Below are 25,459 nucleotides of genomic sequence, written 5' to 3'. Positions count from 1 at the left end.
TCTTTTTTGTACAGTTCTTCTGTGTATTCTTGCCATCTCTTCTTAATATCTTCTGCTTCTGTTAGGTCCATACCATTTCTGTCCTTTATCGAGCCCATCTTTGCATGAAATGTTCCTTTGGTATCTCTGATTTTCTTGAAGAAATCTCTAGTCTTTCCCATTCTGTTGTTTTCCTCTATTTCTTTTCATTGAACGCTGAAGAAGGCTTTCTTATCTCTTCTTGCTATTCTTTGAATCAGCCATAGGTATACATATATCCCCTCCCTTTGGACTTCCCTCCCATCTCCCTCCCCATCCCACCCCTCTACAGAGCCCCTGTTTGAGTTTGTTAGCCATACAGCAAATTCCCATCGGCTATCTATTTTACATGTGGTAATGTAAGTTTCCATGTTATTCTTTCCATACATCTCACCCCACCTCCCTCTCCCCATGTCTATAAGTCTATTCTCTGTGTCTATTTCTGCATTGCTGCACTGTAAGTAAATTCTTCAGTACCATTTTTCTAGATTCCATATATATGCATTAGAATACAATATTTATCTTTCTGTTTCTGACTTACTTCACTGTTTAATAGGTTCTAGGTTCATCCACCCCATTAGAACTGACTCAAAGGTGTTCCTTATTATGGCTGAGTAATATTCCATTGTGTATACGTACCACAGCTTCTTTATCCATTCATCTGTCGATGGACACCTAGGTTGCTTCCATGTTCTAGCTATTGTAAATAGTGCTGCAGTGAACAATGGGATACGTGTGTCTTTTTCAATTTTGGTTTTCTCAGGGTATATGCCTAGGAGTGGGATTGCTGGGTCATATGGTGGTTTTATTCCTAGTTTTTTTAAGGAATCTCTATACCATCTTCCATAGTGGTTGTATCAATTTACATTCCTACCAACAGCGCAAGAACATTCCCTTTTCTCCACACCCTCTCCAGCATTTATTGTTTGTAGACTTTTTGATGATGGCCATTCTGACCAGTGGGGTGATATCTCATTGTCATTTTGATTTGCATTTCGCTAATAATGAGTGATGTTGAGCATCTTTTCATGTGTTTGTTAGCCATTTGTAGGTCTTCTTTGGAGAAATGTCTGTTTAGGCCTTTTCCCCACTTTTTGATTGGGTTGTTTGTTTTTCTGGTATTGAGTTGTATGAGCTGCTTGTGTATTTTGGAAATTAAACCTTTGTCAGATGTTTCATTTGCTATTATTTTCTCCCATTCTGAGAGTTGTCTTTTTACCTTGCTTATAGTTTCCTTTGCTGTGCAAAAGCTTTTAAGTTTAATCAGGTCCCACTTGTTTACTTTTGTTTTTATTTCCATTGCTCTAGGAGGTGGGTCATAGAGGATCTTGCTTTGATTTATGTCATTGAGTGTTCTGCCTATGTTTTCCTCTAAGGGTTTTATAGTTTCTGGTCTTACAGTTAGGTCTTTAATCCATTTTGAGTTTATCTTTGTGTATGGTGTTACTGCTACTGCTAAGTCACTTCAGTCGTGTCCGACTCTGTGTGACCCCATAGACGGCAGCCCACCAGTCTCCTCCGTCCCTGAGATTCTCCAGGCAAGAACACTGGAGTGGGTTGCCATTTCCTTCTCCAGTGCATGAAAGTGAAAAGTGAAAGTGAAGTCGCTCAGTCGTGTCCGACTCTTCGCGACCCCATGGACTGCAGCCTACCGTGCTCCTCCGTCCATGGGATTTTCCAGGCAAGAGTGCTGGAGTGGGGTGCCATTGCCTTCTCCGATATGGTGTTAGGAAGTGTTCTAATTTCATTCTTTTATATGTAGCTGTCCAGTTTTCCCAGCACCATCTATTGAAGAGGCTGTGTTTGCCCCATTGCATATTCTTGCCTCGTTTGTCAAATATAAGGTACCCATAGGTGCATGGGTTTATTTCTGGGCTTTCTTTCTTTTTCCATTGGTTTATGTTTCTATTTTTGTGCCAGTACCATAGTGTCTTGAGGACTGTAGCTTTGTAGTATAATCTGAAGTCAGGAAGGTTGATTCCTCCAGCTCCATCGTTCTTTCTCAAGACTGCTTTGGTTTCCTAGTGTGTGGCGGATTCATTTCGATATTTGGCAAAACTAATACAATATTGTAAAGTTTAAAAATAAAATAAAATTAAAAAATTGAAAAAAAAAAGACTGCTTTGGCTATTCGGGGTCTTCTGCGTTTCCATATGAACTGTGAAATTTTTTGTTCTAGTTCTGTGAAAAACACTGTTGTTAATTTGATAGGGATCGCATTGAATCTGTAGATTGCATTTGGTAGTATAGTCATTTTCACAATATTGATTCTTTCTACCCAGGAACATAGAATATCTCTCCATCTATTTATATTATCTTTGATTTCTTTCATTAGTGTCTTATAATTTTCTGTGTACAGTTCTTTTGTCTCCTTAAGTAAGTTTATTCCTAGATACTTAATTGTTTTTGTTGCAGTGGTGAATGGGATTGATTCCTTAATTTCTCTTTCTGATTTTTCATTGATAGAATATAGAACAGTTTGTCAATTTCTATCAACAGAATTATGCTGTGATTTTGATTGATATTGCAATAACTCTGTAGGTTAATTTGGGAATAATTGATAATTTTATAATATTGAGTTTTCTAACCTATGAACATTCTTTATTATCTTTAATGTTTGATATTTTTCCATGTAGAGACCTTGCACCTCTTCAATTAGATTTATTCATAAAAATCTGATATTTTTAATGTAAAATGGGAAAGGATGTCTGAAGGGTTTTACCTAACAACACCTCTGACATCAAATGAGAAGTTTTTTTTTTCTTCCTAAAATCACTTCTCCAACTCTCTGGGATCAACTGGGTGTTCCATAATGCAGTTTGATTCTGACATTAACTCCTGAAATAGCACAGACCCCTCAGGCTCAGCCCTACAAACTGCCCCCTATTTTGGACTCCCGCTCCAAAGCCAGTACTTCTGAACAGCTGGCTATAAATTAAGTTTCCCACAGCCCTCTTCTCACATTTGATAATTTGCTGAGATGGCTGGTGGAAGTCAAGAAATCACGTTACTATAACTAGTTCACTAGAAAAGAGACAGGAACAGCCAAAGGGAAGAAGAGATTCTGGACTGGAGAGGGGAAGGGCATAGAGCTTCCATGCACATCAGCCTTTCAGCACCTGGGTTCATCAGCCCTGAAACCTATCCCGGAGGGGTTGAATGGCAGTTTCATTAAGTAGGCACAATCGATTAAATCGTTGGCTATTGATGACTTTGGAGGGGGGTGCTGTGCTAGGTCTTCCTTGCCGCATGCACACTTTCCAGTTGTGGCTAGTTGCCCTGTAGCATGTGGGATCTTGTTTTCCCTCCCAGGGATCAAACCCTCATCCCCTACATTGGAAGGCAGATTCTTTACCACTGGACCTAATGAATAACTCAGTCTCCAGGCCCCTCTTCCCTTTGCAGAAGTAGGAGAGGGTGAGGCTGAAAGTTACAACAGTTTTATCACTCTGGGGATTCCAGGAGTTTTAAGAGCTCTGTACCAGGTATGGGGGTAGGGGGTAGGGTTGGGGGACAAAGCACAAAGGTCTATTTCCCATTGTACCATAGAATTTTTTTTTTTATTTCCTTTTCTATTTGTTTGTTGCAGGTATGCAAAAATACAATTGATTTTTTTTATACCAATCTTGAATTAGGGACTTTTAAAATTCACATTTAATCCCAAAAGATTATGTGTAGATTTTTCTCTGTGCAAAATCATGTTGTCTCAAGCAGTGTTGGCCTTACCACCATTTTGGATGAGTCCTGGAAGCCTCCCTTTAGGTGTGGATTTCCCACTCACTAAGTGACTGGCTCCAATTCCTAAATCTCTGCTTCCCCTCCCCTGAAGCCTGAGCTCAGTTCACTGCTTCTGTCAGCTCCTGACCTCCCACCCCAACTCCTGGGCCCTAGGACCCTGCACTGTCTTCCTTTCCTCAGGCCCTTCCTGATACCCGTGGGAAGAACTTTATTCTGGAGTAGTTGTTAGGGTGATTTCGGAGTCACACAGACCATTTACTAAAGATGCCATCTCTGCACATTCCTGCAGCAAATGCTGGGCCCTTGAGTGGGGCCAAGAAGTTAGGGTGTGGGGTGTTCTGGGTGGGGTTGGGGGAGTATTGTTGTTAAGTCGTTGTCCGACTCTTTGTGACCCCATGGACTGCAGCACACCAGGCTTCCTGTCCTTCACTATCTCCCAGAGCTTGCTCAAACTCATGTCCATCAAGTCGGTGATGCCCTCCAACCATCTCATCCTCTGTCGCCCCCTTCTCCTCCTGCCTTCAATCTTTCCCAGCATCAGGGCCTTTTCTAAAGAGTTGGCTCTTCCTATCAGGTGGCCAAAGTATTGGAGCTTCAGCTTCAGCATCAATCCTTCCAATAAATATTCAGTTAATTTCCTTTAGGATTGACTGATTTGATCTCCTTGCAGGAGGGAGTATTAGCCAGCTCTTTTTCAACTCTTGGCTGTTCCCTGCACCTCTAGAAGAGTTCACAGAGTAGGGAGGAGAGTGAAACTGTCAGCTGAGCTAATCCAGAGATGTCTGGACAGATCCAGAGGGTCTGAGACGCTCTGAGAACAGAATTGCAGAACTGAGATTCTTCTGTAGCCAAAGACCACCAGGAGGAGGTCAAGTTTTACCAAACCATGAAGAGTCTACATTGTGGAGAAGTAGCAAGGGCCCTAGTACCAGAAATCACGCATAACCCCTGCCAGGTGACTCCGAAGGATAGGGGTTGGGCATCACTTCCAGACTTGTATCTGCTCAAGTTCTGCTGTCTGCAGGGCCCTGAACTGAGAGGATGCTCAGAGAGGTAACAGAGCAAGAGAAAAAGCCCCTGTTTCATGGGAATCTGCTCACTTAACACTCCCTAAACCTGTGTTTTATCTTTTATTAACCCCACTTTAAAGATGAAGAGTGCTGAGGGTTACAGAATTTATGTAGCTTGCTCAGAATTTCCCCAAATTGGTGGCAGACTTCCTGCCTCTCTTCTATAACTCAAAGGTATATTTCATTCTAAAGTCCTTGGTTCTTGGAGCTTCTGCACATGTGGCTTTGCCTGATGGGAATGTTTGATAGATTCCTGAATTTCAAGGTCCCCAAAGTGATGGCCATTCCAAGAGGTATGACCTGGATTCAGATTGATTCATTCTTGGTGAATGTGGAGAGGCTGTGGCTGTTTGAGCCCCCTTCCCTCCAAGTGGGCACCAGCTCCCTCCTAGATCTGTGACCTACTCCAGAACCTGTGAAAGTAACCAGGAAAATTCTGCTTCCAGAGCAGAAGCAAAAAAGAGAATGCCATGTTCTGATGCCATGAACATATTCAGTTCTGTGGATAGATGAATGATCCAAGCATTCAAGACACAAAACGTGTCTTGTTGAAAGTGACCTTTATAGCTGACACAAGAGCCTACTGAGTGTCTTTTGCACACACACCCCCCACCCACATACACACACAAACCCATTGAGCTATTTTGAGTCACATCAGATATAAAAGTATTTGAGTGGGTACCCCAACTGTGTCTTCCATCACATGTGGTCCCAGCCTAGGGCTCCCTGAAGGCAAGGCCAGAGCAGCACTTGGAAGGGTCAGCGCTTTGCCTCTTGGGTCTCCAGTCTCTCTCACTCAGATCTGCATGCCCATGTCACTCAGAGCTGTTGATGGAGCTTAGTAGGGCTTTAGGTGGTGGTGGTTTAGTTGCTAAGTTGTGTCTGACTCTTGCGATCCCATGAACTGTAGCCTGCCAGGCTCCTCTGTCTATGGGATTCACCAGGTGAGAATACTGGAGTGGGTTGCCATTTCCTTCTCCAGAGCATCTTCCCAACCCAGGAATCGAACCCAGATCTCCTGCATTGCAGGCGGATTCTTTACTGACTGAGCTATGAGGGAAGCCCCTTAAGGCCTTAGGCAAACCCCCAACTGCAAAGTAAGGGATGGAGGTTTGACTGCAGGGGATGTTTTGTATAGTCAGAGTTCTGAGACCAGAGAGAAAGGAGCCCAGGCGGAGCTGGGCTGTCTTTTCCCCCTAAGATAGTGGCCCTCACCCTCCCCAGCAGTGCCCTTGGCTCAGGGCCTTTCCAGAATTAGGGCCAAGCACCTGGGGACCACGAGGGTCCTTTTAGCTTGGTCCCTGACTGGGCAGCGTGCCTGTGAATCAGCAGCTTGCCTTTCTGTGAAGGTGCATGTCACATTGACAGGTTTGTTTTAGAACCATCCTGGGACAAACCCGAGTTGACTGTGATATAAAAGAAAAAACAAACAAAAACCTTTAATGCACAGTTGGATTCAATTTGCTAATTTTATTTAGGATTTTCTTTTATGTTCATAAATGAAGTTGGTTCACATTTTCCTTTTCTTGTACTAGTCTTATCTGCTTTAAGAATCAAGATCATGCTTACTTCATAAATGCGTTTGTGGGCTTTCCTCCCTCTTCCCCCACCCCCCTTTTAGCTCTTTGACGGTGGAATGATATTTGTCCTGTCTTTGGATCTTATAAAAACACACCCCCAGAGTCTGCGTGCTCGGCAGGGGACTTGGCGCAGACAAGAAAACAGACACCTCTTTTCCATGTTTGTAGTCTGTGTTGGCTTATTTATGGGGCTCTTGCTACTTCTGGGACCTCTCTGTGGGGAGCTAGCCCATTCCCCCAAGGAAGAGGCCTGCGAGGTGGGGTAGGGGGAGCCTGGGCTGGTATGGGCGGGGGGTGTGTGCCCAGGAAGGGAGCCTGGGCTGGTAGGGGTGGGGGTGTGCCCGGGAAGGGAGCCTGGGCCCCCAGCACGCGCTGCAGCCCCCTGTGCTTCCCTGGGGCCAGGCCCCTGTGGAGCCAGAGCTCAGCCTGAGCCTCCCCATGCAGGCACCATGTTCCGCAAGAAAAAGAAGAAACGCCCCGAGATCTCGGCCCCACAGAACTTCCAGCACCGCGTGCACACCTCCTTCGACCCCAAAGAAGGCAAGTTCGTGGGCCTCCCCCCACAATGGCAGAACATCCTGGACACGCTGCGGCGACCCAAGCCCGTGGTGGACCCTTCACGCATCACCCGGGTGCAGCTCCAGCCCATGAAGGTGAGGCGGGCGGGAGGGCGGAGGGTGGGGTTCAGACCATCCCTCTCCAGGGAGGGCAGCTGGCAGGACCACCCAGGCACCTGAGGAAACGTGACAACCAGCTATCAGTTACCTTGTTTTCTTTCCCTGCTAATCAGCCTCTTCTCTTCTCCCTAGGGAGAAGGAGTCTGGTTTGAAGGGGGAGGGGTATCCCAACCCACAGGGTGGGAGGGTTGCCAGATTTAGCAAATAAAGATACAGGAGGCCCAATAAAATTTGAGTTTCAGATAACAATGAACAATCTTTAAGTATGTCCCAAAGCAATATTTGGACCTGGGGCTCTCACAGACCAGGGGGATTACGTTGTGTAGGTCAGGACACAGTGTGATGAAGATCCTCACAGGGATTGGGGTCAGGGCCCTGGCGGGGTTTGGAGGGCACAAAGCCCATGTATGTGGAGGAAAGCGTTGGCCTGGAGCCTCTCCCCACAGAGAACTCTGCATGCCCCCTAAGAAGACCACAGATAGAGCTGGAGAATGGCAGTGAGCTCCAGGCAGGGTCTGAAGTCCCACCAGCTCCCCAGGCTCAGCCACCCACACCATCAGGCATGCTGGATTAAACACTGTGGTTACTCACCTGTCTGCCCTGCCAGAGTGTGGAGCTCTTGAGCCCATGAGAATGAAGCTTCTTCTTTTATGCCCACCCCAGCACAGACCTGGCCCTCTGTGAGCCCTGGTAAGGGACTGAAAAATTAAGGAACAGGTAGATGATGCAGCAAGCAAGGTCCTCAGGTGTTCCTCCTCCTCCAGGCCCCCCTCTCTGACCTGACCCCCACCCTCCACCATGAACAGGAGGCTCACCACACTCTTCCTCCACCCCTCCCGCAGACGGTGGTGCGGGGCAGCTCAGTGCCTACGGACGGCTACATCTCCGGGCTGCTCAACGACATCCAGAAGTTGTCAGTCATCAGTTCCAACACCCTGCGCGGCCGCAGCCCCACCAGCCGGCGGCGGGCACAGTCCCTGGGGCTGCTGGGGGATGAGCAGTGGGCCGCTGACCCGGACATGTACCTTCAGAGCCCCCAGTCTGAGCGCAGCGACCCCCATGGACTCTACCTCAGCTGCAACGGGGGCGCACCAGCAGGACGCAGGCAGGTGCCGTGGCCCGAGCTGCAAAGCCCACGGGTCCTTCCCAATGGACTGGCCGCCAAAGCACAGTCCCTGGGCCCTGCCGAGTTCCAGGGTGCCACACAGCGCTGCCTGCAGCTGGGCACCTGTTTGCAGAGTTCCCCAACTGGGACCTCACCCCCTACAGCCACGGGCAGGCGTGGGACCAAGACTGCCAGGCATGGCCCCGAGGAGGCCCGGCCACAGTCCTGCCTGGTGGGCTCGGCCGCGGGCAGGCCTGGCGGGGAGGGCAGCCCCAGCCCTAAGACCCAGGAGAGCAGCCTGAAGCGCAGGCTGTTCCGAAGCATGTTCCTGTCTGCTCCTGCCACGGCCCCTCCAAGCAGCAGCAAGCCAGGCCCTCCAGCACAGAGCAAGGTAGGTCAGGCCGGGGCCCCTACTCTCACCAGGGTAGGCAGCTGGGCCCACTGCATCCACTGGGGACACAGGCCCTGCCCGCCTTTCCTGCTTACATGGTCAGGTTGGGGGAAGGCAACAGATCATCAACTGAGGATTCTACCCTGAACCAGCTGAGTGCTCCTTCTCCAAAGGCTTAGCACATGTGCGTCAGAGGTTGCAAGCCAGGTCACTTTGCAGGGGCTTCTGAGGGGCTCCAGTATGCCCCAGCTGATACTCCTGCTTTCTGGAATGTGTCTAGGCAGACCACACAGGGAGGCAGGTATGCCCCCTGAAAAAGCAGCACTTTTAACCACAAGCCCAGACCCTCCCCTGCCTCCAGTGACCAGCAACCCCTACCCAGGCCCCAGAAGAAGTAGGTGCTCTAGGACTTAGGGGGCAAGGTCTCTCTGGCTCTCTCTCTTCTCAGATCTTCTTTTGGCCTCAACCCCTGCTTCTCCCAGGGCTCTCCTGAGGTCAGGCACAGCCTCCCTGCACTACTTCTCCCATAGGCATTCAGAAATGCCCTTCTCTAGTGAGGACTTCTTCCTCCTCACTCCCTCCCTTCCTCCCCTCCTTCCTGCCTACCCTTTTTCTAGTGGTTGCTGCTCTGTTTAACATTTCTATAATTATTTTTTTCTCATATTGTGTGCCCTGTGAAAAGTTAGAGGATTGAATTTGCCTGGGTCTGGGAGCATCAGGAGAACCAGCGTTCAGCATGTGTGACAGTATCAAATGCACACATTTTTCTTGTTAAAAAGGAAACAGTGAATGGAGCCCTAATGGTGACATTTCTTGGCAGGCAGAGAAAGCTTTGGCTTCTTCCATACCGTATGACACGCCGTCCATGGTGACAGTAACATCCTTTCCCATTTGGCAGATGAGAAGACTGACTCAAAGAGTCAGCTAGGGGTGGGGGGCCCTCTGGGCTCACACCTCCTGCTCATGAAGGCCTTTTCACAAAGGCATCTTTTAGCTTCTTCCTAAGGGACAGGCAGAAATGAGCTTAGGCCGCAGCATGAGCTTGTTGCTGTTTACTTGCTAAATCGTGTCCGACTCTTTGCGACCCTGTGGACTGCAGCCCACCAGGCTCCTCTGTCCATGGGATTTCAAACCAGGCAAGAATACTGGAGTGGGTTGCCATTTTCTTCTCCAGAGAATCTTCCAGACCCAGGGATCGACGTGTCTCCTGCTTGGCAGGCATGTTCTTTAGCACTGAGCCACTAGCGAAGCCCACGAGGGTTATAGGTCAGATCTAAGAAATAACCAGCACAGCAGCCTGAGTGACAGAGTCTCCCCTCCCAGATGGTGCCTCTGTGTCCCGCCTGAGCGTGGGGGACAGCGGGGTTGGGAGTGACCTGGACCCTCAACCCCTTCTAAGTTGCTGCCAGCCAGAGGAGGTCTGGGCTTCAGTGCCCTCCAGCCCCCACTGGGACAAAGGACAGTGGGCTGGGATCCCCTACAGGGCTCGGTTTTGGGGAGGAATAGATGAGACGTGGCTTGATATGTCATGTGTGAAAACATGAGTGCCTGTGAGCGGGTGGAGGGGTTTGGAAGGCTGTGTCCCTGGGGAGACATTCCCCAGAAAACTAAGGAAGGAGCAGGACAGTGCATACCACCAGAAAGTGCACTTAGAGGGTCTTGATGGAGCAGGGAGGTGGTTTCAGGGATTTGGAAAAAAGGGGGTGTCAAAACTGGCACGCATGGCCCAGAGCTTCCTCCTGCACCCCACAGCAGGGGGCCAGGCCATCCCCCATCTCTGCACACTTCACCAGGCACCTACTGTGGGCTGCTGCTGCAAGGGGTGCAGCGTCTCCCCTGTACCTGTGGAGGCAGGTGGCACTTGTCTGGCACTCAGAGACACCACAGTTTGCAATCTGGCCCCCTGGGCACACCCTTCTGGACAGATGTTCTCAGCCAGGCTCCTAAAAGGCAGGGCCAAGACTGCCCCTTAGCCACTCTGGGTCCAGGCTTCTCAACCTTGTACCGCTGACGTCTGTAGATAATCCTCTACGGTAAGGACTCTCCTGTGTATTGAAGGATATTCAAAAGCATCTCTGACTGCTACCCTCTAGATGCTAGTAGCACCCCTCAGATGGGACAACCCCAAATTCCTCCAGACATTGCCAAGTGTTCCTCAAGGGAAAAAATCATCCCCAGTTGAGAACTACTGCCCTCGGCTCTTGTGCCACTTGGTCTGCAGTCACTCACTTTGACCAAAGAGCAAAAGAGGACCCAAGGAGGGACAGGAAGGCCAAGGAGGTAAGACAGAGCTTGAGGGATTTAGAAATGGCCCCACTTAGTGGCAGAAAGGCTGAGTCAGAAAGACCTCAGCAATCTGCAAACCTGGGTTAAATACCTGCTGTGTATCATGTACTCCATTAATATGCCAAGAACTCCCAGTCAGACCACTGCATAGAGGTGAGAGGTCAGGCTGACCTGACCGGGGCTGAAGTCTGCTTCCTACTGAGTGACTCTGAGCAAGTTACTTAACCTCTCCGAGCCTATTTCCTCATCTACAAACGTAGATAATAATATTACCCATGGCTTAATAAAACAATCCACAGGGCCATGAGCATTAAATGAGATAAGGCACTTAATGCCCTTGTTAAAGTGGTAAGCCCTCTGTAAATGGCTTTATTATTTCTTAAATATTATGAGATGGCCTCTGCCTGTGCAGCCCTGACAGAACAGCCTCCTGAGCCCACAGCTGGAGAGCTCGGCCCTGTTACCACAGCCCAGGAAGGGAACATGGGGCAGCGTTGTAACTCCACGAACGACTTTTCTTTCTAGTGGCTTCCTGCCCTGCAAGAGGCCTCAGTCACACAAGTAACTCCAGAATTAATCCAGAGTCCTTAATTAAGTCCACGTTTTGTTGCCCTTTCGCTTTCTTGGAGTGGTTTAACAAACTTCACCCGGTCCTTTCTGGTGGCTCTGTGAGGTAGAAGCTCCCTCCTTGTGGAGACAGGCAGCAAAGCCCACAAAGGGACACTTGGGACCAGACCCTGCAGAGGTGAAGACCAAGCCTGGCCCACCACCCCCGTGTCCTAGACCACATGGGTGCTGGCCTCTCCACTGGGTCCACCCCCTGTAACCTCGGGCCCTGAGCTCAGGGTCTCCGTGGGGGCCTTGATGGCAGAGAGGAATGAAGCCCCCTCCTCAGCCCCTCTGCATGGCCTGTCCCCACCCTCCCCGTGTCCACACATCCTCAGAGCAGAGAGCTCATGCAAGAAGCTGAGAGGCCGGAAGGAATGGGAAATTGTCTGCCTTCCTTAGAGATCCAGGGTGGAGAGAGGTCAAGGGCCAAGAGGATAACGTTGAGGGCAACTTTAGGAGCTTTTCACGTCCTCAAGCTCCGCCCACACCAATGCTGCTCAGAGAGCACATTTTCTGTATTAAATCCGCCTTGGCCAGCAGGCAGCCTTTTTACAGAGCCTTGGGCGCTGCTTCTGGGTGACAGGGCATGATACTTGTGTTCCTGGTTGTGGCCGCACAGCCTCAGTGGTGGCCACGCTCCCTCTACCCCTAGACCCAGCCCTCCCATGGGCTCCCCGCAGCCATGAAATCACAGAGCAGCTCAAATTACGGTTCAAGCTCCTCCCACCTCAAAACCCAGTGCTAGTGTGTTAGCTGCTCAGTCATGTCTGACTCAATGCAACCCCAGGGACCAAGCTTCTCTGTTCATGGAATTCTCCAGGCAAGAATAGTGGCGTGGGTTGCCATTTCCTCCTCTAGGAGATCTTCCTTACCCAGGGATCGAACCCGGGTCTCCAGGGCCTTGTTAAAATGCAGAGTCCCTGCTCTCAGAACCTACTGAGGCCATTCCCAAGGCCCAGGACTCTGCATTTTATCCAGCTCCCCAGATCAGAGGAAACTGGGGCTCAGAGAGGGGGACTGGCATAGGATTCATGGCAAGACCAGAATCCAGGTCCTTTCCTGACCCTCAGCTGGAGGTCCCACTGCTTCACCACAACAGACTAGGGAAAGGCAGGTGAGGGTTGGGTACTGGCGGGGACATGGGACAGTCTACCTACTACACAGATGTGCTCCCCAGGCAGGGGTGGAGTGGTCTCAGCGGTCCCAGGAGGCGTTCCTGCTCTCTCACCTCGAGGACTGAGCTGAAGCCAGGCACGGCCTGCCTGAGGCTGGAGCACGCCCAGCGGGCACATGGGACTGGGGCTGGCAGAGCAGCCGCGGCAGTGGCATCGTGCACTTGCTCAACTAGGCCAGGCCAGGCCAGGGATTGGGGTGGGGGCTCTGAAGTCCAGGGGGAAGGGATGCTGAAGAGGTTGAGAAGGCTCTGGCTGAGCCTGGTAGGACCCAAGGCCCAGACTGATGCAGCCCAGCCCAAGCTGAGTGCTTGAGCAGATTCTCTGGAAGCTGATTCAGTTGTGAGGGTGAGGGAGGGCCAGCACCCTCTAGGCACCTAAACAAACCATCTATGAAATGGGCTCTGAGATGTTCTCAGAAGGTCCCTGTGCAGCTCCTCAAGTGTCCCCCCAATAGGTCACTTTGGGGGATGGCCCTCTCCAGGTGCCCTTGGGTGATGTTGTGTGGTACTTTACCAGCTTCTTGAGGAAAACCCAAGGATGGGACCCTTTCTTGCTGTGGCTGCCAGGAGGGCTGGAGCTGTGTAGGGCTCACTGGGGGCCCAGTCTGCACTCAGTTCCACCTTCTCTCCCTCACTCCCTGCCAGAGATCAGAAACATGGGCCTGCTGCCCTCTCTTCCTTGTTGGGGGATACATGGGAGTTGCATGTATCACCCAGAGGGGCTGCTCCAGGGAGCCCTTAGGAAACCCTCTCACCCCAGCCCCAAGGCTTGTGTTTGGCCAGACCTACCCTCCTGACTCCACATCTCTCTAGTACCAAATCCTCAGTCCAGGGGACACCCAAGGACTGCCCCCCGCCCCCAGGTAACATGGCTGTGTAGCTCACAGCACAGACACACAGACTCCCCATTGTCAGGAATGAGCAGGACTATCAGACCTCGACTGGGGCCTTCCTTCCCTGCCCTGGGAGTCAGTCACAGCTGCGCTGCTGCATTTGCCGCCCTCCACCCCATGCCCAGGGCCTCTTCTGCCCACCTGAGCCCTTGGGTGAGAGAGACACAGCTGTGAATGCCTCTGACCCAGATTCCCTGTGCAGCCCCACAGCACAGAGTGGGGATCGCCTCCTGGTGGCCTCCCTGGGGTCTGACTGTCCATCACCCAGGGAAGAAATACCTAGCGCAGAACACTCCAGGGACCTGGCTTTGTCTTCCCAGGAGGGGCAGAGTGGATATAAACAGCTGTTATTTTTTCTGCTCACCTGGGAACACTGGGGGTTGGCTTCTCAAGCAGGACTGTGGTTTGACTTCAGTTCCATTTGAAAATCTTTGCTTAAGGCACCTCCCACATTCATCTGATGCCCTGCCTGACCCTACACTTGTCCAGAGGTCACAGCGGCCACCCCCTGCTTCTGGGAAGGGTGCTCCAAGTGCTCTCACAGCCAACCTTCCTTCTGTTTCTTTCTACAGCCCAGCTCCTCCTTCAGACCGGCACTGAAAGGCGGCCCCTCCAGCCTGGTGGCAAAGGCCCAGTCCTTGCCCTCAGACCAGCCTGTGGGGCCTTTCAGCCCTCTGACCGCCTCGGATACCAGCAGCCCCCAAAAGTCCCTCCGCGCGGCCCCAGCCGCCGGCGCTCCTCCAGGCCGGTCTTCCCCGGCGGGGTCGCCCCGCACCCGGCATGCCCAGATCAGCACCAGCAACCTGTACCTGCCCCAAGACCCCGCGGTGGCCAAGGGCGCCCTGGCTGGCGAGGACACGGGCGTCGTGACGCACGAGCAGTTCAAGGCTGCGCTCAGAATGGTGGTGGACCAGGGTGATCCGCGGCTGCTGCTGGACAGCTACGTGAAGATTGGCGAGGGCTCCACGGGCATCGTCTGCCTGGCCCGGGAGAAGCACTCGGGCCGCCAGGTGGCCGTCAAGATGATGGACCTCAGGAAGCAGCAGCGCAGGGAGCTGCTCTTTAACGAGGTGGGAGGAGAGGGTGTGGCAGGCATGTGGCGGGTCAGTGATGGACCTCCGGGAGCACGGACGCGGGGGGAAAGTGCCGGCACTCAGGCATCCCCTCCTGCCCCCAGGTGGTGATCATGCGGGACTACCAGCACCTCAACGTGGTGGAGATGTACAAGAGCTACCTGGTGGGCGAGGAGCTGTGGGTGCTTATGGAGTTCCTGCAGGGCGGGGCCCTCACAGACATCGTCTCCCAAGTCAGGTGGGCAGCTGGAAGGGCGGGGCCCCGGCACTGGCTGCCCCACTGCTCCCTGAGCTCAGATAGCCTGGGTCCCAGATGATTGAGGTACCTGTCACATTGTCCTGAGCCATCCTCCCCACGCCCATCGGCTTGGGTAAACCAACCTGGGGGGTCTTAGGGGAGTGAGGAAGACACTGGGTCTCCAGCCTAGGCCCAGGCCTGTTTCCACCAGGGCTCTGACCTGACTCGGCTCCCCCACACATCGCCCAGGAGCTATGGGGCCCAGTATTGGGGCACCCACTCTGCTCAGCCCCTCTGCCCGGCCGCCCTGCCAAAGCTAACATTCTCTTTTGCTGGTGGCCATGCCTTCTACATCCAGGCTGAATGAGGAGCAGATCGCCACTGTGTGTGAGGCTGTGCTGCAGGCCCTGGCTTACCTGCATGCCCAGGGTGTCATCCACCGGGACATCAAGAGTGACTCCATCCTGCTGACTCTCGATGGCAGGGTAAGCCCTGCCCACCCTGGCACACCCACCATCCCCTTCCTGGCTCCCTCACCTCTCATTCCCTTTCCTCCCCCTCGCCCTAACTCCAGGTGAAACTCTCGGACTTCGGGTTCTGTGCACAGATCAGCAAAGATGTCCCTAAGAGGAAGTCCCTGGTGGGAACCCCATACTGGATGGCTCCAGAAGTGATCTCCAGGTCTCTGTATGCAACTGAGGTAACCACTCTCTCCAGCCCCCAGTCCTCCCAGAAGGGGCTTGGAGACACATGGTTCTTCTACTTGTGGTCCTCCCCAGAGCTTCCCACCAAAGATTGCCCCCAGTTCTTAGGTTCCCGCTTAGTCAGTCCTTTCCACTGGCCCCTTTTGGATGGTTCTTCTCTGGCCTATGACTTTGCTGCCACAAGCTGGCCCCCCAAATGCTCTCCCCCAAGCCCAAGGGCAGACTTCCCTGTGTGTGATGGCCTTTCTAAGAGAGTGGCTGACAGCTGTGACCTTGCAGCCAGTGGTCACTTAAGCAGGGCACTGGGCAGGTGGCCAGGAAGGAAGCCAACTCACCAGGGAGACCTGGGACCCACTGCTCCTCTCTGCTTGTAGCCTGCTGCTCACTACCAAGGGGCCAGACTCCGGCCAGTGGAGTCAGGGACATTCTCCTCTTGCAGGTAGATATCTGGTCTCTGGGCATCATGGTGATTGAGATGGTGGATGGAGAACCACCTTACTTCAGTGACTCCCCTGTGCAAGCCATGAAGAGGCTTCGGGACAGCCCCCCACCCAAGCTGAAGAACTCCCACAAGGTCAGTCAGCACACAGGTGTGAGCCTGCAGGCCCCATTCTTCCTGAGGCTTTAAGGATCAGAGCCTGGCTCTCAGGCCCAGCTGCACCTGGGTGTGGAGCCTAGTCACAAACTCTTATGGTCACTCTGACAAGTTTCCACCTGCAGGCAATGACAGGAGCCGAAGAGAACAGAAGCAAGGTGTGGCAAACCCTGATGTCCTGGAAAAGAATCTAGAGAAACTAACTGAGCAGGACCCTCCTCTACCCCATGTGTTGGGGAGCTATACCACAGCACATGTTCCCAATCCATCACAGAGAACTGGCTTGCCCTCCCCGGCAGTGTATATCCTAACCACATCTAAACTAGTTTCCCCTTAAAGCCAATGTGTGTGTGTGTGTGTGTGTGTGTGTGTGTTGAACCTTTTCCTGCCAAATCCACCCAAACCCCCAGTCCTTACCTGTGGGTACCCCCTGCTGGTGGCCAGCTCAGCACAGAGCTGCAAAATGGCACTGCCATCTGGTGGCCAGAGTAAGAAATGTCCCAGAGGGTTGAAGCCGGGTGCCTAAATGGCAAAATAGACTGAAGCGACTTAGCAGCAGCAGCAGCAGCAGCCCAGCTGGATGAGAGGACAGACAGGAAACACTTTGAGACAAATGGTCCTTAGAGCCTGCACTCCTGACCCCTAGACTAGCAGATAGTTCTAATTGGCTAATTCCCCAGAGGATGCAGCTTTCTGTAACAGCCTAAGACTCATCCTTATCCTAAAATATTTCTCAGAATGAACCGAGGCAAGACTCCTTGACTTGTCAATGAACTAAGTCAATGAACCTTGACTTAGACTCCAAGCATCGAGCAACAAAGGAATCTTCTTTTCAGGTCTCACTTTGTTCTTTTCTAGTTTTCAAAACACTTCTTCATCCCTGATCTTTTTTTTTTTTTAATCTTCACTAAAGCTCTATGTGAAAGACAAGGCAAGCAGATATTATCATTAGCCTATTCTACAGATGAGAAAACTGAGCTGTAGAGAAAAGTGCAACTTGTCAAGGGATCAGGGATAGACCCAGAACTGGATCACTGGCACCTTTCCACAGTCTGAACACTGAGAGCCCTGAGAAGCAGCATAGTAGGTGGGCTGTATTGGGAGCCCAGCTCTCCAGGTACCCTAATGCCATTGCTCAACAGCACTCCTACAGGTGAACTGGCCACTTTTCCTGGACTGATGCTGATTTTCTTTGGTTGTTGTTTAGTCGCTAAGTCATGTCCCACTCTTTTGTGATCTCATGGACTGTAGCTTGCCAGGCTTACCTACCTGATAATCCAAAAAGTGCTAAGCCTGGGAGGAACCAGGAAGTAAGAAACAAGAGAACATAAGGCTTTCATATGACGGTGGAGCCAGGTAGATTGGGTCACCCCGAAGTGGCTACCAGCGATGGCTTCCTCTCACTGCCCTGCCTCCACAGGTCTCCCCGGTGCTGCGAGACTTCCTGGACCGGATGCTGGTGCGGGACCCCCAGGAGAGAGCCACAGCCCAGGAGCTCCTGGACCACCCCTTCCTGCTACAGACCGGGCTGCCCGAGTGCCTGGTGCCCTTGATCCAGCTCTACCGCAAGCAGACCTCCACCTGCTGAGCCCAACCCCAGAGTGCGCCTGCCACCTGTGCCCACAGGCAGGGGACACTGGGCCGCCAGCTTGCCAACAGGCCTGCCTGCCTGTCTGCCTCACTCTCTCAGTATTCTCTCCAAAGATTGAATGTGAAGCCCCCAACCTACCCTCCTGCCCCTTAGCCCACTGGGCCAGGCCGGACCTGCCCCTCGGTCAGTCTCCCTCCCAAGAGTCCCCAGTTGCCTTTGGGATGATGGAGACCCCTTCTGCGGGATGACCCTTTGTTATTTGCACAGGGATATTTCTATGAAACATGGAGACCAGCGCTTCTGGCCACGGCGGCCAACACAGCAGAAAAGGCTGCTGTGGTTCTTTTTTATATATATATAATGGTAGTTGTAAACGAGCATCCCAGGTCACCCAAGAGGCAGACTGCCTGTCTTCACTAGGATGCTTGCTGTTCTCAGCTCCAGCTCCAAACCCTGGGGTCTGAGAGGGCCACAGGGAAGGCGTTTATTGCCCGAATCCATCTTCCTCCCTTTGTGTCTGACTTCCTGAAGTTGCAGTTCCTCCTACACTGGCTTCCTGACCCACCTGTGATGACAACAGGCCCCTAGCACAGCCAGCACCCGAGTGTGAACAGCCTGCTCGGAGGATATGGGTGAGGGAGGGGAATTTTCTGGGTGAAAGAGGAAGGAGGCAACTAGCAGTAAAGGTGGTCTCACTTTACAGGGTGTGTGTGTGGCGGGGCGGGGGGGAAGGTCACCCATGGCTGGCTTCGGTGAGGCTTCTCCATCTTTTCTCCCACTAAGTTCTGCTCTGAAGGTGACCTGCCTGGCTTCCTATCACTTAATTCCCAGGTTTCTACCTGACCATGAAGAGGTCTCTATTGTCAAACATATCCCAGGTGCTTGGCAGTTTTCTCCTGTACCGTGGAGTCTGAGAGCCAGGGACCAGAATGGTGAGAGAACAGACTTTGTGAGCTTCATCTCAACAACCAGGTCATCAGGGACCCGCTCCTTTTTGTGTATGCGCGGGGGACCGGTTCATTTCAAAATCCTGGTCTGGGGGAGGTGAACCAACTCCCAGGGGCCATCATGTCACTGGAGTGGGCACCCCACCTGTGCAGACCACCCACCCCTAACTCCTCCTCATACACCTGTCTCCTTGTCCTCCCAGCCTTCAGGGCTGTTGTGAGACAGGGAATCCCAGGGAAGAACTCCAGGTGTCTGGACCCTATCTAGATAATATTTTTAGATTCCTCTGTCCCTAGAGCCCTGCTTTGGGGCAAAAAAAAAAAAATTGCAAGAACTTTTTTTTAAGGGTCAGAGTTTTAAAAAACAAAAGCATCTTCCCGTTTGTGAATTGTTTGCACTTGTGCCTGTTTTAAATTAAACTGAGTGTTCAAAACCTCTGGCCTCCCTGTTGTCTCTGGGAGTATAGCCAGGCGGTCTTCAAACTAGACACACTGTAGTGGGTGTCCAGGATGGTCCCCCTTCCTCCCTGACGTGAGTTCCCCAATGGCCATCCTGAGTCACAGAAAATCCAACTCTCTGGTGGCAATGAGGGCCGAGAAGGAGGGAAACAGGAAGTGAAAGGCCCTTGGGACTGAATGAGCTGAAAAATAGACAAAGCTCCTTCCCAGGGGAGAAGAACTCAACCCAGAAAGCCAGAGCCATGGGCCGTGCTTGCTGCCACCACGGGGGCTCTGGGGCAGCCACCAGGGATAGTGACCACTTTCTGGAGCAGCGTCTCCCGTTCCCCGTTTGCTTCTCCCACCCCCGGAAAGTCAGCTGCGGCTCTCCTCAAGATGTCTACAGGAAGTGGCCTGGAAATGCCTCTAGTGAGAAAGCGGTCTCTGTTTTGGTTCTTAGAAAGGAAGGAGACCATGAGGAGCTGTGAAGAGCACAACTGGAAATCAAGAAACTTGGGTCTTTAAACTTCTAGCTCTGACACTGATTCCAGCACTTCCTTCCTGAGGTCTCATCCTACCCTCTCTCTGTAAGGGTCACTGAAACCTCTTACCTAGGAGGAGCAAGTCCCACAGACTTTCTCCCCACAGCTCCTTACCGCAACCCCACCTAGACAGCTGCCCTGGTCTGAGGGTCCCAGTCCCACCAGCTCAGCAGCACCTGATTCTTACCTCCAGGAGGCAGCCGCAGTGGGCTGGGCAGAGAAGGAGGCTGAGAGAAGGCAGGACCTTCCCCCTCCCAACGGGAGCCCACAGTCAGGAGTGGTTGGCAAGGCAAAAAGACACCAGTCCTCTTAACTGAAGAACACTGGATTTATTAACTGTTTCCTTTGAGTTCTAAGAGTCCTTCCACTGCAGTGTCATTCCCAAAGCATGTGCATTGTGTCATTAGCTTCACACACAGACCAGTTCTGAGCTTACATCAGCTCCAGTGGCACAGGTGACTTCACAACAATGAAAGCAACAAGAATTTGGAAAAGCAAAATGTTTCGAAAAGTCTCTGCTAGACCAGAGTGAGCTCAAGAAGACCCCAGCCTCAATGTTCTGGGGCTGACAATGAGAGGAAGTTCAGGAGAGCGAATTGTGGTGAAATGTCAAAGTTTTGCACAGAGCTGGGCCAGGTAAGTCTGCAAGAACAGCAAGGCAGTCAAAATACACAATTTAGTTCAGACAGGAAAGATCTGCTGTGGTTTTTTAGAAACAGCACTTTCAACCATCAAACCCTTGGCAACTCCACAGAGAGGAGCGCTTGAAGTTGTTTACCCAATAAAGAGGGCCTAAGGTGACCTTCAACCAGAAATCCCCATGTCAGTGACACGTAAAACATGACAGCACCTTCAACACAACATGCAACCCAGACCCATGTCTTCAATGTGGTATTTTGAAGAAGCCAAAATACTTATATTCTTACACCATTAAAAACGTCATAAAAATTAAACACAGTTGGAAAAGGATAAGTGAGCAAGCAAGGATCAGGAAAAAAAGGAGTTTGCACTTGGCACATCCAATTACCACCCGCATCCCACCCCAGATCCTCTCCCTCTGGCTTTCCAGGTGCTTTTTCAGAACTTTTCAGTTCACCCGCCACTCAGACAGTGGGACTGAGGAGAGGCAGATATTTAGGGAGAGAAGAGTGGGGAAAGGGCAAAACACCCCAGAAACGAAAGCAAATCTCATCAGAAGAAAACAGTGCAGAATCAGTAGGCCCCACGGTTCAGAAATCACAAAGGACTGGTTGGAAGCTCCCAGTCTCTCAGAAGTCAGCAGGAGCTCTCCACATGCAGCCTTGGAAGATCTTGGGGTCCTAAGTGAAGGGTCTGGGCTCCTGCTACTCCTCATGCGAGTTTTTTGTTCATTGTCCCTCACTTCACTGCTGTGAAATGACTTCAAGTATCCGGATTTAACATACTACAAGAGGAAGAGGATTCCATGGGTAAGTGCACAGGAACGGAGAAGTACACAGCGGTGATTTCAAGCAAAACCAGAAGTCTGAACTCCGAGCCAGGGGCAACTAGAGCGCAGTGTTGCCACCAGGGGGCACCAGAGATCAAGTCCAGAGTCTGGGCCCTGGCGGCCTCGCAGACCCTGGAGGGGTGGAAGCCTGCGCAAGCGTCTGACACCTACACGAGGCCGGCCTCTGATAACCCACCCCTCACCGCAGGCCCGATTTCTCATCACAGGTTACTCTCGCGCTGGGCAGTTTCCTTAGAGTTACTGGCGAGAACCCCTCCGTTCTGCAAAGATGAACAGATCGACGTCTTGAAAGGACCCCACTGCCAGCGGGTGAAGGGGCTGCAAACTCAACCTCTGGGGTTCACAAAAAACTCCCCCACGCACCGCTACCACGACCGCTGGGCGCGCGGGTGCGTGTGCTGGCGCTTCCGCAGGGCACGCGATTCGCCGGACCCTCCCGACCCCTCCCGCCCCCTCCCGCTTGGCTGACACAAAGAAGAGGGCGGGGGCGAGGAAGGAGGGGACCAAGGGCTAGGCCAGGAAAGGGCCTTTAACCACCTCTCCACAGTTGCCTCTGACTCACTAATCTGCCCAGTATTGAAGCTGGGCCGAGCCTGCGTCCCACGCGTTGGAGCAGAGGCAGGGGTCCTTGGTCTCGACCTCTAGCATCCATCATCTGCCCTGCCCTCCATTAACGGCCCAGCAAGAAGCAGGAACCGTTTAACAGCCCCCTTCTAGCTCTCGCCAGTTTGATATAATTTAAACCCGGACCTGAGGCTCGTGTGGGCTTCAGACTCCCTCGCGCCGCAGCCGTTTACCGTGGCAAACACTTCAGTCAATTATCCCCCTCGCGGAGCTTCTATTTAAAGAGACATTGTCAGGTTCTTAAGCCTCGGATCAGACCCGCTGCTTTCTGCTTCACATACAAAGACTCAAAACATGAGTTCTTTGAGGATTGGAAGAAATACAATTAAGCAAAGCCTTCGCAACCGTTCCACCCTGCGGGAGCACCCACGTGCGGGACGGGGGAGCTGGGAGGCAGTGGGGACGGGGGAAGGGCTGTGTTCTTTTCATTTCAGGTCTCCGAAAGTGAGAGGAAAAGTGAGAGGAAATCACTCAAGAGCCCAGAACTGGGCTGTGCAAGGGGAGAGGGGTGGGGCAGAAGACCCCACATTGTCAATGAAGTTGAATCTTTGGATCAGGCAGAGGGAGCTAGAATTACTCAGCTCCTGGTTCAAGGGACAACTGGCATTCCTCCCACCCCCAAAAGCTGCTTTCAGTGTCTTGAGGCAGGAGTTTCTCCCCAGAAAAACTAAACTTCCAGATTCCTTCCCTCCTGTCCAGAAGGGCTCCCCTTCTCCAATACTCCAGCGCTTAAGGGGAAGGGAGATTTAGGTGGTGTGGGGCGTTATTGTCAGCATCATTGGAGTTGGAGGGGGGAGACTAGGCCTTTGTTCTGCAGGTCAACTCATCTCTGCCTGGCTGATGAGGGTGTGAGAAAACCCTCCAAGGGGAAGGAAACCCTGCGGGAGCCGGACTGCACCTTAGCAAGGAAGGAAGTCCAGCTGGAAGGTTGTAGCCTATGGATCCAGTCTTCTACTCCTTGCTTTCACAACAGGAACAGCAAGCCTTCAGAGAATGTGAGACTTAGGAAGTATCAACAAGCACAAAAAAAGAAATGATAGGGGTCCCTTTCAGAGAGAGGGCTGAGGGAGTGAGGTCTCATCTCAGCAGTAGGGACGAGTTCTAGGCTCTGGGGGTGAGAAACTGCCAGGAAAGTGAGGGGCCTGGGAAAAAGAAATCCCAGTAGAGCAGAGATTGGAAGGTGGGGAGAGCAGGACTCAGCCTCGAGGCTATTTACCGCTGAGCGTGCAGCACCACGGCCTCCGTGCCCCCCTGCCAAGGCTGAGGCCCGGGCACCGAATGTGGCAGAGCATTGGGCTCTAATTCCTGGCCGCTCTCGGGCCCAGATGCCTCCCCGACCAGGCTGGGGATGTCTGGAGCTGTGGAGCGTCGGCGCAAACCCAAGCGGCCAGAGCCGGGATCGCCTTCGGGGTGGGGGCTAAGACCAATGGGGGCTTGCACTAAGGTTGGGGGTGCTCCCTCCAGCACCTCCTGCGACCGCCACCGCCCAGCCCCCGAGGACTGGGGCGAATGCGGTAGGGCCATCAGGGCTCCCGCTCGCAGTCGCGCCGCCTCCTCCTCGGTCACGGCGCCCAGCGCCAGGCTCATGCTCCGGCCCAGCTCCGGCCGCTCGCAGCCCTGTGCCCGGTGCCGACCGAAGCCCTTACCCCCTGAGCCAGCCTCGCCGCCGTGACCATGACCGCCCGCCGCTCGGGCAAAGCGCGCCAGGAGAGGCCGCGGTAGGCGGCGGGGGCTGGGTCGTCGGCGCTCCGGGCTGGGCGCGGGGACTGGACGGCCAGGGGGGCTGTCAGAGTTGGAGCCCCGGGCCGCGGCGGCGGCGGCTGCGCGGCCCCACGGCCCTGTGAGGGCCTGCACACAGGTCCCGTGGCCGCGGGCGGCCGCCAGCTGTAGGGCAGTGAGGCCCGCCCGATTAGTGCGGTCGAGGCGTAGGCCGAGGCGGCGGAAAGAGCGCACCAGGAACTCGAGCACCGCCCCGTGGCCGCACGCGGCCGCCCACATCACCGGGCTGTTGCCTGCTGAGTCGGCCGCCTCGGGGTCGCCGCTGAACTGCACCAGCAGTTGCACGGCGTCCAGGTGGCCGCGCTCGCACGCCAAGCTGAGCGCTGTGCGGCCGCGCTCGTCCCGCAGGTTCACTGCCGCACCCTGCTCCAGCAGTAGTCGCACAAAGCGCGCGCGCAGCGCAGGGTCTGGTAAGCCCACGGCCACCATTAGCGGCGTGCGGCCCTGCTCCGCCCGGCAGTCGATGATGCTACGGTCCAGCGCATCCAGGACAAAGCGAGCCAGGTGCACTTTGCCCGCTTGCATGGCCTCCAGGAAGGTGCGCGTACCCGCTCGGGGGCACAGGTCCTTGGGCTTAAGCATGGCCTCGGCCGCCGCGCCCAGGCGGCCCGGCAGCTCCGCGCGGGGGCGCCCCTGTTCCCGCGCCCCGCCGGGCTCGGGAGTGCTCCGGTATAGCCCCCTCCTTGCGTGGGCGGCTGCAGCCGAGGGTCCTGAGGTTCCGGCTTGGTCCCCAGTTGCCCCGCCGCTCCTGGGCTGCACCCCTGGTGTCTCTCTGCTCCTTTCTTGAGCTTCCCGCCTGAAGGTGTAGATTGCTTGCTACTCGGGGCTCCGCGCCTGGCCCGCCACGAGACGACGGGAACCGAAACTCAGGCCCCTCCTGACTCGCGCTGCTTTCCCGATGTCCGGCGCCTCTCAGTCCCTTGTGGCTGGGAGCCGCGCCACTCACCCGCACCCGGGGCAGCCCCGCTCCCCAGATGAGACGGTGGCGCCCGCCGTGCGCGCCTGCCTCTAGCCCTGGCGGGGCGCGCCGCTCCTCATCTGCTGGCGCCGCTCCTCCGCCTCCTCCCCTCTCGCGGGGGCCGGGCCACGCCAGGGCGCTTGCTCCTTACTTGGGGGGCTCGGCGGCGCGGGAGCTGCCACCCGCCTGGATACCTGGTTTTATAGACTCGGGGGTCTCCATGACAATGGCTGCCCTAGAAGCGGGCTGAGCTGTCTGGGCCGAAACGGACCCGGCGGGGGAGACCGCCTCTGACCGCCGCCCACCCCTTCGTGGGCCACGATGTCCGGGAGCAGCTCCTCCTCCGCGCTTCCCTAGGACTGCGGCAGCGGGGATGGGGCGGGGGCTGCTCGCCGAGGGCTCTGTACACCCAACCCGGCCAATCCCCACCCTCCGCCCCCACCGGAGTTGGTTCCCCGGGCTCCTTAGAAACTGGCGGGACCCCGAGCCCGTCGGGGAAGAAGAGAGCTACCCCCAGCGGTGTGGGTGGAAGGAAATGGAACCCCATGAATGCAGAACCCGACCATAAGCGAGCTAGGGGTGGCGGCGAAAGGCGGACTGGGAGTAAATCACTCCCCAAATCCGGGGAGGGGGTACCTGCGCTGCGCGGGGCTGGGGCCGCTCGGTCTGGCTGGGAACGGCCACTGGAAGTGTAGCGAATCACGCGCGCACACACAATCGTTCCTCCCGCACACGCTCATTCGGCGCGGGGGTGGGAGGGGGAGTGCGCTCTCCAATCTCAGACGTTTCAACCCCGACAAAGCGCCCGCCCGCCAGCTCCCGGCGGCTGAGACGCTGGTGGAGCAGAGACGCGGCGACCGGAGCGGGCGTCTTAAGATCCGAGAGTGCGGCAGCCGCGTTAGCAACTCCTCGGCACTGCCTCCCCGCTGCTTCAGGACCC

The 25,459-nt window shown here is 53.9% G+C and overlaps 2 protein-coding genes across 4 annotated transcripts in view; one reads left to right on the top strand and one right to left on the bottom strand.

Annotated features, from left to right (window-relative positions):
- PAK6 (p21 (RAC1) activated kinase 6) overlaps nucleotides 1-19,089 on the top strand; it is a 38,023-nt gene extending 18,934 nt beyond the window's left edge. For all 3 annotated transcript variants that reach the window (XM_070378533.1, XM_005888938.2, XM_070378534.1), the window contains exons 3-10: nucleotides 6,851-7,059; nucleotides 7,926-8,579; nucleotides 14,114-14,611; nucleotides 14,719-14,852; nucleotides 15,211-15,337; nucleotides 15,427-15,552; nucleotides 15,996-16,130; nucleotides 17,572-19,089. In XM_070378533.1, the coding sequence (XP_070234634.1) occupies nucleotides 6,856-7,059; nucleotides 7,926-8,579; nucleotides 14,114-14,611; nucleotides 14,719-14,852; nucleotides 15,211-15,337; nucleotides 15,427-15,552; nucleotides 15,996-16,130; nucleotides 17,572-17,739 (2,046 nt within the window). In that variant the 5' untranslated portion in view covers nucleotides 6,851-6,855 and the 3' untranslated portion in view covers nucleotides 17,740-19,089. The remainder of the gene's footprint in view (nucleotides 1-6,850; nucleotides 7,060-7,925; nucleotides 8,580-14,113; nucleotides 14,612-14,718; nucleotides 14,853-15,210; nucleotides 15,338-15,426; nucleotides 15,553-15,995; nucleotides 16,131-17,571) is intronic.
- A 912-nt stretch (nucleotides 19,090-20,001) lies between these two features.
- On the bottom strand, nucleotides 20,002-24,848 carry ANKRD63 (ankyrin repeat domain 63). The gene has a single exon (XM_070378532.1). It carries the CDS (start codon nucleotides 24,141-24,143, stop codon nucleotides 22,995-22,997), a length of 1,149 nt encoding a protein of 382 aa, XP_070234633.1. The 5' UTR covers nucleotides 24,144-24,848; the 3' UTR covers nucleotides 20,002-22,994.
- Nucleotides 24,849-25,459: the final 611 nt, after the last annotated feature.

Source organism: Bos mutus, chromosome 10 (assembly GCF_027580195.1).
Source record: "Bos mutus isolate GX-2022 chromosome 10, NWIPB_WYAK_1.1, whole genome shotgun sequence".
Classification (NCBI taxonomy): domain Eukaryota; kingdom Metazoa; phylum Chordata; class Mammalia; order Artiodactyla; family Bovidae; genus Bos; species Bos mutus.
This window is presented reverse-complemented; position numbering and strand designations above follow the sequence as displayed.